This window comes from Zerene cesonia, chromosome 29 (genome assembly GCF_012273895.1).
Source record: "Zerene cesonia ecotype Mississippi chromosome 29, Zerene_cesonia_1.1, whole genome shotgun sequence".
Lineage (NCBI taxonomy): Eukaryota > Metazoa > Arthropoda > Insecta > Lepidoptera > Pieridae > Zerene > Zerene cesonia.
In genome coordinates, this window is record NC_052130.1 from 1,302,853 (window position 1) to 1,315,496 (window position 12,644).

Sequence of the window (12,644 nt, forward strand, 5' to 3'; positions counted from 1 at the left end):
TATCTGTAAAAGGCCAGGTTAGACCTGCAACACGGACTCTGATATCGGGCTGGATAAGATCAGTCTTAAAGACTGTAGGTATAGAAGCACCACCTGGTAGTATCCGCTCAGCAGTGGCATCTAGAGGATGGTTAGAGGACCGACCCATTGAGGAAATCCTCAAAAGGGGCAACTGGAAGAGTGTGCAGACATTTAGAAACTTTTATTGTAGGCCAGTCAATATAGTCAAAGACAGTGAGACTGATTTACCATTTTCAAACTTTAAACCAATTTAATTATTGAATATTAAGACATCTATGTATGTTATATATAGTATTATATAATCAATGTGATAATTAGAATTAATGCTGAAAGCCCTATAATGTAACAATATAATTTTATTATTTTTGTTATTTTATGAACAGAGATTGTTTAAAGTTTTATTTGTTTTTTGTTAGACTGAGACTGATCTCATTTATGTTATTTTGAGTTAGAATTTACTCATTAATTTGTTTGATTTTCTATTTGTTGGATTATTTAAATATTGAGTTACAAATTTAAAAGAAGACTGAAGTAAAAATGTTTTCTTAGTTAAAAAAAAAAAAAAAAAATTGTTTTGCCATGACCTTTTTATTAATTTTAGACTGTAAAATATAAACTTATTTTATAGTACAGTATTTTCATTTAACATTCTGAAAAGAACAGCTTTTTCAAGTTGTATTGCAATTTTGATAATTACAATGCTTTGAGAGAGATATAATTTCAATTTCAACATAGCGTTTGTAATACTTTCTTCACCAGCAGATATCAAACACATCTTCATCTCAACGCTGTGTGTTTTAGAAAGACACATAATATTGATGTTTTGCATTAAAACAAAACATGTATTATGTGTTGAATAAAACACACAGCGTTGCAGTATACTTCTTGCTGATGAAGATGCTATGACCTTGGAAGATGGCGGCGCGTCAAGGACGGATTCATAAACAAGGACGCGCACTTGCTAGTGAGGTGAAAGATCCATAGACAATCGGTAAGACAGAATGTATTTCCATAGAGATTTAGAGAATTCATAGACAGCTTCTTCATCTCAACGCTGTGTGTTTTATTCAACACATAATACATGTTTTGTTTTAATGCAAAACATCAATATTACTTTTATGGTTTGATTCGCGTCTAAAACCACAGATAAAATGCTTATTAAACCCCACAGCATAACAATAATAGAAAACACATAAGGTTTTTCCTTACTCTTCCCAGTCCTTCCCTTATTTCCCCCAATTATCGACTCCTTTATCCCTTGCATTTTAAAGACGGCAATTCATTTGAATGCGTATTACTTTTCCAAAAGATTTTGTACGGCAGCATTTGCCTAGTAATGTAGGTGTTAATTCGTTATTCGCTTTTAAGGTGTAAAAGGTAAGAAGTATTAACGACAGGAATAAAGGAATGGACGGGTAAGAGTGAGGAAAAGGATTCTCCGACTCCCCCACTCACCAAACGAAACAGTAGCATGCTGTTTCACTTCATCTTCTGTGGGGTTTGATACCTAGTCCGGTGCCATCTGACGTGCGAGCAAGTCACATTACAGAGAATTATTCAACGTTGTAATATGTTTCTCAAATCGTGCCCGAATAATGTAAAACTGCTAAAATAGTAGCTATTTATTAAATACTTATTGTGCACAGCTGTATATTATGGTATGGTATCTATATCATATTATATATTAAGAACCTTGGAATTTAAAAATACGCGTGTAGATTGAAAAACAGCGCTGTTTGTAGCATTTTTTTAATTCATTCTTTATGTCATCAGATGGCCCAATTTGTGCCGAAGCATGCTCGACTACCACATACAAAACATGGCTTAGTCTGTCCCGATTGCCATGTCATTTTCTATTTGCATATTTTTAAGTTGTTTTAGTTTTAAGGTTGAACTGCAGAGGCACTAACTCTGAAAATGTTCATGGGCGGTGGTGATCGCTCACCATCAGGGGAACCACCAGCTCACTTGCTCGATATGACATTAAAAAAAATGAATATATTCTGATTTACAATATCTTAAAAAGTAAGGAACGTCGAAAACTGTAATGATAAATAAAAATAACCCTTCATACCACAAATGAGCATGAATAAACTCATTAAATAAAATAAACTCAGTCGAATCAGCAAATATGAAGAAAATAGATGATTCATGGATGGCAGGAAGCCGCTGGATGCAGACCGCTGGTGAATCGTCGATCTGGAAGTCTATGGGAAAGGCCTGTGGCCACGTGTGTCCAGACGACTTAAGGCTGAGACGACGACTACGAGTAGACGATTCATTCTGACAAATTGAATGTTTCAGTTTTTTGTTAGAAATAATTATTTCTAAGATTGTTTGTTAAATTTTTCTGTACTTTTTTCCGTGTTCTTAAAACATTATAAGATGTGCGTAACTACCGCAGTAAATGTGAATTATAGTAGGAAAGTAATACAGCATGAAACTCCACAGCATTAATTTTGGCTGAAGGGGTGAAATGTCAATAATCTTTTTTTCGATATGAATTAATATCAAAATTCTAAAAAATCTTTCACGCTGAGGAGGCAAAAAGTAATATAATCTATATATATATATATATATATATCATACCAACGGTTCAGTCTTTTAAGCTAGCAATAATTTTCGTAATTGTCATTTGTCAGTTGTCACAGAAATTGTCAAAATTGTAAACAAATGTGTGAATTTGACATCTAAGTGATGCACGTGTTTTGCTTTATTTTGAATTTATTTTATATAAAATTCAACGTCAATGAGCAAAAATAACATTGAAAATGGATAAAAGCTGTCAAAAGAAAATTTTACAAAAGCCTTCATTGGCATACACAAGCAACCCAGACTTTAGTAAACCACCGAAAATCGCTAACCCAGTGAGTACATAAAAACTACTATTTTAACTGAATTTAAATGTACTATTAAAATTTCATAAAATGGGGAATGTTGCTATATGAACTTTCTCTATTCTAGTATCTACAATGCTTAGGGACGCCTCACATAGATTCCTTCAACTACATGCTGACGGATGGTTTAAAAGCGGCGATAGATAACTTACTTCCCGTAGAATTCGAGCTGACTACGGGTGAAAAACTAAAAATTCAGATAGATGAAGCCACATTCGCGAAGCCCAGTGTTCCTATGGAAGCTGTCGGTGTTAAAAATCAAAGGGTTCTACCAACAGAATGCAGACAACGAGCGGCGACGTACAAAGGAGACTTTAAAGTCAGATTGACGATCACAATTGACGGAAAGAGTATAACTGTTGATAGATCTTTGGGACAATTGCCCATAATGATCAAGGTAAGTTCTTGGGACAGCGAGTATTTGTATAACAATCCTATTCGTTTAAACAGCATTACAGAAAACATAAAAGTAAATTATAATTAATTTTTATCCACTTTAAAGAATGTATGCATTTGAGGCTCCATTAAATAACTTTATTATTTTACTTAACTAAATGTAGCAAAGCTGAAAATAAATTATTTGGTTGATTTTTAAGTACAAACTGTAAAATATTAAGTGACTATGTAATTATGGATATCTGAGAAAATTTTAATATGCTTTCTCCTGTCACATTAATTGATATTGATTATTGAACATTATGTAATTGTAAGATATTTTAATTTTCAGTCGAAAGCCTGTCATCTTGATGGTTTATCACCAGAGGAGCTTATACAATGCAATGAGCATGCTGATGAGTGGGGAGGCTATTTTATTGTGAAGGTAATTATGATGTTAAAACAGTGAGGATGATAAGTCTCATAAATATCGGCCTATATACATTCCCACTGCAGGGACCCAGGTTTACATGCTTTCAGGCCATAAACCACCACACTGGCCAAGTGTGCATTGTCACATGTATATATTACTATATACATCATCAGCCCATATATATTCCCATTACTGGGACACAGGCCTCCTATGAAAGTTCAGGCCATAATCCTTTATTATATACATAGGTTGGCAAATTTTGACCTTTGGACACAATGGATTGAGCATTTGGCGATGTGGATGATATACAAGTGAATTTAAAAATTATTTCTTCCATTCTTAATGTCCCCAACCACTGAGCCACTAAGCCACCACTGCTTTAAATCAACTTAAAAAACCAATAAATACAGTTTGTAACTATACCTAAACTAAGCTGTATTGTGATATTTATTGAAATGAAATGAAATGAACTTATTTGTCAGAATTGTTGTTACAAAGTTTTATAAAAAACAATGTTTGGTTTTAGTTTAAAGTATTTAGTTCATAAAATATTTAATTAAAATGTAGTGTAGCTGTAGAATACTACATAAGTTGTTATCCAATTTACTTAAGTTTTTGTGTTTAAGATTAGTTTAGATGTACAATTTGAATGCGAACAAAGCCAAAGGCAAAAGCTAGCTATGTAGTGTAACAGTGAGCTATGTAATTTTTTTTATGCAAATACCACACAAAAATTGATATAGTATCTATTACCTGTCCATTGAAATGTGTTTGAGTAAAAACTACAATATTAATGGCACTTTGAGGAAAGACATAAAATCCCATCTTTCATTAATATATGAGAAATTAGGATTGTAATTTGTTTGGGGAGCAAATGTCTTGTTAGTACAGAATAATCTGCTTTGTTTTAATTTTGATACAAAACGAATTTTACATGTTATAAAATTAATTAATATACATTTCAGGGTCACGAGCGTCTCATGCGCATGTTGCTAGTGACTCGACGGAATTACCCGGTTTCCATCAAGCGGTCCGGATGGAAAATGCGCGGGAACCTCTTCACGGAATACGGCGTGTTGATGCGCTGCGTCAGATCCGACCAGACGGCCACTGTGAGTATGATTTTTAATCTATGAAGATTGTCATGAAACTTCTATGAAGATTGTCAATTCGAAACCCATTGTTTTTCATGCTAGGAACCTGGGCGCCCTTTTCCTTTTTCTCTCCCTTCCCAATCCTGTACTCCCGTCCTCAATCCCTTGCATTGAATGTGATGTAGGAACATGAAAGTTCAAAAGAAACATTAATTAACTAGCTTTTGCCCGCGTCTTTTCATTCCAAGTAAAACTCCTTCCTTCTTACCTTTTTTACAATGTTATTTTAAACCATCCTCTTGAATCAAACAAATCTATCTATAAAAAAAACCTCATCAAGACATGTTGCATAAATTTTAAAAATCTAAGCATAGAGACACAGACGGCGGAAGGCGACTTTGTTTCATACAATATAGCGATGAACACTTTATCACTTTCAGAACAACGTAATACATTTCCTGCAAAACGGTACGAGCAAGCTGATGTTCTCTCATCGCAAGGCCATGTACTACGCGCCGCTAGTACTCATCATGAAGTGCCTGGTGGACTGGCCAGACCATTATATCTACAGGCTGCTGTTGCACGGGAAGAAAAACGATTTGTATTATGTCAAGTGAGTTGTTTGTTTGTTTTTTTTTTTAATGTCATAGCATGGAACTGAGCTTGTGGTTCGCCTGGTGGGGACAATCACTGCCCATGAATATTCACAGAGGTAAGGCCTCTGCGAATGCTCTGCCCGCTTTTAAGGGGTAAAGGATAAGGAAAAGATTGATTACTGGGAAGGGTATGGTAAAGGAAATAGGCCTCCAGTTCCCCCGCTCACCACATGAAACACTATAGCATGCTATTATTTATGCTTATTGTTTCACGCGGGTTGTCTGTCGGGGTATGGAACTTTTATTTGTTAGTTATTTCGTAGTGGGGTTAAACTGCATGACGCTAAAACTAGGGGCCAGGTTATATAGTTTTAAGGTTGGTATAATTTTAACCCATGGCCCTTTCCCCGGAGTCAAGATGCATGAATTATTATTTTTTGTGCTTATCCGGTGTCTATGAGAATCGGCCGACATCTATTTTTTATACCCCTAAATGATAAGAGTAAGGCGGAACAGCGTTTGCCGGGTGCAGCTAGAACTCAGTATACAATTTTATAACATGTTTAGATGTGAAAACGACATGTGCAATCTTTTATAATAGTTCATAATAAGAAAGATAGCTTATGCTGCACTTCATCTGGTTACAATTTCATGTAGAATCCTATTATCTATACATCTATAGATATAAATAAAATGGGAGTCTATTTGTGATATTGATATAACCGTTTTTAACTACATGTATATAAATATATGTACAGTACATACACCAAAATATTTTTTTACAGTTTTTGTGTGTCTGTCTGCCTTTTTGTTCTGCTTAACCTCTGGAACGGCTGGGCCGATTTTGCCGAGCTAGTAACTGTATATGGTTGAACTAAAAAATGGCACAATTGACGTAAATGATAATTGTTAAAAAGGATTACTTGAACTATTCTTAGCTCCTTGGCTTTGGAAAATCACTTTTAAAAATTAGAAAAGCCAACAATAATCAATGAATATTAAAAAAAAACTTCCAGCTGCATCCAAAACATGCTCCGCGAGTTACACGAAGAGGGTCTCCACACACACCAAGAATGCCGCAGCTACCTCGGCAAGATGTTTCGTTCGAAGGTAACCGAACTGCCACCATGGGCAACGGACATTGAGGCCACCGACTTCCTGCTGTCGAGATGTGTGATGATACATTTGAATGATTACAAGGACAAATTTAACGGACTGGTGTATATGACGCAGAAGTTGTATGACGTTGTGCAGAATAAGTGCAAGGTGAGTGGATCCAATCAGGATAGGCCAGTTTTTCTCACCTTCCCAGTCCGTTTCTTTCCAGCCGTCAATCCTTTCCCTTCCCTTACCCCTTAAAAGCTGGCAGCGCATCCGCAGAGGTTCTAGCCTGTGAATGTTCATGGGCGGTGGTGATCGCTTACCATCAGGCGAACCACCAGCTCAGTTGCCCGCTATGACATAAAAAAATTCGGGTTATGTCAGCCACCTTTATTCGTCACAATACTCTGACTGACTGAAATTGATGAATTAATGAATAATATACCTATATGATACCCGCTGTGGAAGGATGTTTATAAATTCTTCTCCCAAAAGGATAAAATAGGGTATATAAGTTTATACAATGGAAATTTATTTTGGCTATGCGGGCGAAGCTACATAACAACGAGTCATACCATAAAATCGCTCCGTTGTAACTTAAAAGAATGTCATACAAACAAAGACACTTTCGAATATATAATATTAAGGAGCTGCCCACCCCGGCTCGGCCGGTAGTCATTTATCGTAATTGAAATAATGTAAACTATCCTATCTCTTAGATAAAACTAGAATAGTGTGCAAATTTGAAAAAATCGGTTGACTAGTTTAAGAGTCCATCACGGACAAAGTGACCCGTAATTTATATATGTGGATTATGCCCTAAACCCTCATAGGAGGCCTTATCTCAGCAGTGGGAACACATATGGGCTGATGATGATGAAGGAACTATTAAACATTCAGGTGGAAGGCGCTGACGCTGTGATGGTCCAAGAGCTACAAGTCGGAGGATATCTTTACCTGCAAGTGCTGAAAGAGAGAATGCAGAATCTACTGAACGTTATGAAATTTGTTTTCATTAAACGGGGGAATAAACTGCAAGTTACTTCGGTGAGTTTTTTTTTGTACCTGACCCGCGTAATTTTTTTTTTTTTTTGCTCTGGAAATGTATTTTTTTCTCGATATTTGTAATTTTTTTTTCATAAAGTTTTTGTGATTGCTTTTGCGCTCTACTCGTATTGCTCATAGTGTTATATTATATACTTACAAACCCTAGAACTATATCTTTCGTACAAATGGACTGTCCAATGACTTTAGTATTTTCTCAATACCAAACACTTTCTGATCATTTTTTTTTGCCATAGCAAATTTTTTTATTGCGTGTACATATCACGATTTCATTTAATTCCGCAGACCGATATCCAGCAATTAATCCGATCGGCGGGTAGTTTGGAACAGAAAATGGAGACTTTCATATCCACCGGAAACGCTCCGTCCAACCACGTGAACCTTCCGCAGTACAAGGGGCTGACCATTGTGGCCGAGAACATTAATAGAATGAGATATATGTCGCACTTCAAGTGAGTTTTAGTTTTTTCTTACTTAACTAGCGATCCGCCCCGACTTTCCCTTTCTGCTTTCCCTCGTATATAGCCTATAGCACTGAAGGATTACCTATACATTAAATGGTGCAATAATTTTTGAAATCGGTCTAACAATTCCTGAGATAAGCGCGTTGAAACAAATAAACTCTTCAGCTCTACATTAGTATAAAAGGGCAGACTTAACTAGTTTCCAGTCATGCTAAACAGTGATTCGACCTAGGTAGGAGCATGTCTGTCTAAAATTATGATATAACATACCAAAACAACATTTTTAAATTTTCTTCAAATTATTAGCTTCCTACAATTTAAATGAGGGATGGAAATTAAAGTTAATTATTAATGATTAGATTTTAAACTTAACTTTTCCAACATTATAATCCCAGGGCGATCCACCGAGGGTCATTCTTCATGGAAATGCGAACAACGGAGGCCCGACAGTTGCTCCCGGACGCTTGGGGCTTCGTGTGCCCCGTGCACACGCCGGACGGGGCCCCGTGCGGCCTGCTCAACCATCTCACTGCGTCTGCGCAGGTGAGTGACTATAAAAAAAAATTGTAAATAAGCATTTTCTTTTATATTGTACGTGTTGATTTAATTTTTTTTTTTTTTGAAGAGTGAAAAATAGAAGCAGCAGGTATTAACACAAAACATGGAAAAATATAGTAAATAAGATAATATAGATAGTAGATAGATAGTTAGGCTCCCAGTGGCCTGAACATCAACTATCGTAATATACAAGCGCCCCGCTGCGTCTGCGCAGACGACAAAAATATCTTTCCATACTAATGTTTGATTTTCTGATGGAATAAGTTTATATTATAATCTTTTTTTTAGGTGACGTCATATCTGGAGCCGAAGTGCATTGAAAACCTACCAGCGGTTTTAGAAAAGTGCGGTGAGTCATGTTTTTTACCATGATTAAAATATTTATGATTTATGAGTTACTAGCTGCGCCCCGCGGCTTCACCCGCGTAAGTCCGTATCCCGAAGGAATATATGTTATTAAAATTTTTCAGCTATCTACGTACTAAATATCATTGCAATCGGTTCAGTAGTTATTGTGTGAAAGAGCAACAAGCACACACATATTCCTGCAAAAAAACTTGCACATTTATAATATTAGTAGGATTTATGTGTCTTTTTCATATTTTTTCATCGTAAGTTAGCACCATTTGAATTATAGTATCCAAGTTAATCTTAGTAAATCTATTATTTTAAATAAAAGACATATAAGAGGTGTTTCCATTGATATTTCTGAAAATGGACGCTTATCTTTTTAATGGTGGGAATAATTGAAAAGATACTGAACACTTTTCGCCCCAAACCACCAGAATAAAGCTTATCGCTATATAGTATTAAACAAAGTCGCTCTGTCTATCCCTATGTATGCTTAAATTTTTAAAACTAGGCAACTGATTAAGGTGGGGATTAATTTTTAATAGATAGGGTGATTCAAGAGAAAAGTGTATATGTATAATAGCATCTATTAAACTACCCCGAATTTAACGCATGTGAAGTTAGTTAATATATAATAGCAATTAATTATTGTTTACTCGTCATTTCGCAGGCATGGAGCCAATCAGCTCCGTGTCCCAAACCCCACTGTCCCAGGATATATACAAGTATCCGGTATTCATAAACGGCCGGCTCGTTGGCTACTTGCCGGAGGATACTGCTACCGATTCAGTAGCATACTTGAGAACGCTCAAAGTTAAGGGGGAAGATGTTCCGATAAGTACGGAGATCGTTTTGGCGCCAAAAACTCAGGTGGGAATTGATCTGTGAAATGTATTTTTTGTTGTGAGTCGTATGTGAATGGGATAAGGTCTATATTGTATTGATGTAGATTAAAACGCGGCAGCACCACTTGAGTTCGAAGTGAAAGTTCTTAATGTAATTTCAAAATAAATATGGAATTAAAATGAGCTTTCAAAAAGGTGATTTCATCACATAAATGTGACTTCATGCTATATAAAGACATTAACGACCTACTTTTATTGTCTAATAAATGAAGTTTGAATAATATAAAAATGTTAAGGAAGTTTTTATTCCGACTCAAACACACTTTAAATACTAACATAATTTTATATACCCTCAATAAAATGTAAAGTTGATTTAAATATTAAGTGTAATAAGTAAATAAATATAGGTTTAATGTTTAGTCTTATAGCATTGGAATGCTTTATACTTGCTTTATAAGACAAAATCGATCACAAGGCGGGATTCGAACCCGCGTCATTCGCCGAACCGTGAGCTTTAACCTCTCGGTCACTCGCAGCGTTGGAATTTCTTCCACACTTACAGTTTCATGTGATTTCATTCCACTTCCAGACCCCCGGGCAATACCCCGGCGTGTTTCTCTTCACGTCGGAAGCTCGCATGATGAGGCCCGTCATCAACCTGTCCACTGGTCAGCTGGAGCTGATCGGCACCATGGAGCAACTGTACCTGGACATTGCCGTTACGCAAACGGAAATTATTAAAGGTAATAAGCATTGTATGTGGAAGTCGAGCACGTTTCGGCACGAATTGGGGCACCTCGCTCCGGGGACGTACCACACCTCCACAAGAGACCGGCGCGAAATAGTAGTATGCTGTTGTGTTTCCATTGAGTGAGGCCCATTTTCTTTTCCTCACCCTTTCTAGACCATTCCTTCTTTACAGTCGTCAATCCTTTCCTTATCCCTTACCCCGTAAAAGCAAACCCCGCGTTCGCTGAAGCACTACGTCTAACTACAACAACTATAACAACAAATAATGTAAAATTAAAAAAATAAACTGCAGTGTTTCTTGCCGGATGTTCTTTGTAGAAATTTCCGAACCGGTGGTAAATGTTGAAACTGTGTTATGACGATTCCAAAGTGCTTCCATAAGACTAATTGAATAAATAAATGTTTGAGTTTGAGTTGAATATAAAATCGAGATTAATAGAGCCCGGCTTATCTGTACGAACTGGCAATTGACCGATTATTTTATTAATTGAATAATTTGAATAAGCAATATATGAGACGATTTCTCTAATTTTTCCTTTTTGTCTTTTCTCGCTGCCAGGCAACCTCCGTAAGTATCGAGATAGTTGGTAAATAACCTGTAATTTAGATACATAAGTACTAATGTGTTGACGTATATTTTAATAGTTTCAACAAGAAATTATGTATCGAGTTGGTAAGCCTTTCTTTAATGAAACAAATAAATAAATAATTTTATTATATTTTGTTGAAGTGGCGATGGGCTGGGCATATAGCCCGTAGAACCGATGGCCGTTGGGGCAAAAAGGTTCTGGAATGGAGACCACGTACTGGCCGACGAAGCGTGGGACGTCCACCCACGAGATGGACAGATGACCTGGTCCGAGTGGCGGGGAGCCGCTGGATGCAGGCCGCCAGTGACCGATCTAGGTGGAAATCCTTGAGGGAGGCCTTTGTCCAGCAGTGGACGTCCCATGGCTGAAACGACGATTATATTATGCACGGGATTGATGTGATGTCACATGTCGTCGAAGTTTTGATTCTTCGACATGCCGGTTTCCTTACGATTTTTTCCTTTTCTGTTTTATGTACTTTGTAGTCGTGATGTGAATAACGTGTAGATAAATTGAAAAGAAAAAATCTTGTACACTCGAACCGTCCACTTTTCGCGCATAAGTCCAAGGTACTATCCACTGAGCCACCACTGCTCAGCGAATTTATTTACGTATGTATTTATTTGAAGGTAAAACCACACACTTGGAACTCTCAAAATCGGCTTTTATGAGCAACTTGGCGCAACTGGTGCCTATGCCAGATTGCAACCAATCACCTCGGTAAGAAATATGCAGTTTTTATAATTAAACCGTTACTAATAACCTCTATTTATATTGTAAATGCCATTGTATCTCTATCTGTCTGTGTCTCTTCTCTTCTTTACAACTAAACCCCTGAAGTGAGTTAGATGTAATTCGCTATAGAGAACGTTTGGACCCAATAATGGACTTTAAGCTAGGTCTCATTCCTGAAATGTCCTTTCTGTGGTCTCAAACTATTTTTTCTACCAAATTGCACCCAAATCAGTTGACTGGTTAGACGTGAACAAGAGACAGACAGAGTAACTAAATATTTTCAATTTTAATCACTTCTATTTAAAAGTATAGAAATTTATCCACATCAAGGGAACATTAATCCTCTCAACATTATTTTCTCACCAGAAACATGTACCAATGCCAGATGGGTAAGCAAACCATGGGTACACCTATACACACGTGGGCAACGAATGCTGAAACCAAATTATATCGCCTGCAGACTGGTGCAACTCCGTTGTTTAGGCCTCTACACTACGACCTGTTAGGCCTGGACGACTATCCAATGGGCACTAACGCGATACTCGCTGTTATTTCGTATACGGTAAGTGTTATTCCGGCTCGAAGGACCAGTTTTAGTATTGGTAAGGTTCGTTGGGTTGGGTTTTCGATGGTTTATTAATTAGTTACATGCGATCAAATAACATTTTTTCTTAATGTGCGTAATTTTTAAACTATATTATACTTAGTCTGGCCATAAATACTGTTACACTTAATTATAAAAAAATATTACATTTGAATTTCGAATCTG

General features: G+C 36.6%; 1 protein-coding gene across 2 annotated transcripts in view; it reads left to right on the forward strand.

Annotated features, from left to right (window-relative positions):
* The first annotated feature begins 2,698 nt into the window (after positions 1-2,698).
* The window catches only part of LOC119837832 (DNA-directed RNA polymerase I subunit RPA2), a 15,881-nt gene continuing 5,935 nt past the window's right edge, over positions 2,699-12,644 (forward strand). The window contains exons 1-15 of one of the 2 annotated variants that reach the window (XM_038363607.1): positions 2,699-2,888; positions 2,986-3,315; positions 3,646-3,738; positions 4,692-4,838; positions 5,261-5,433; positions 6,433-6,682; positions 7,418-7,564; positions 7,868-8,034; positions 8,442-8,589; positions 8,893-8,953; positions 9,626-9,825; positions 10,390-10,543; positions 11,110-11,118; positions 11,770-11,860; positions 12,242-12,437. In XM_038363607.1, coding sequence (XP_038219535.1) covers positions 2,793-2,888; positions 2,986-3,315; positions 3,646-3,738; positions 4,692-4,838; positions 5,261-5,433; positions 6,433-6,682; positions 7,418-7,564; positions 7,868-8,034; positions 8,442-8,589; positions 8,893-8,953; positions 9,626-9,825; positions 10,390-10,543; positions 11,110-11,118; positions 11,770-11,860; positions 12,242-12,437 — 2,262 coding nt within the window. In that variant the 5' untranslated portion in view covers positions 2,699-2,792. The remainder of the gene's footprint in view (positions 2,889-2,985; positions 3,316-3,645; positions 3,739-4,691; positions 4,839-5,260; positions 5,434-6,432; positions 6,683-7,417; positions 7,565-7,867; positions 8,035-8,441; positions 8,590-8,892; positions 8,954-9,625; positions 9,826-10,389; positions 10,544-11,109; positions 11,119-11,769; positions 11,861-12,241; positions 12,438-12,644) is intronic. The other variant, XM_038363608.1, reaches the window with a different exon arrangement.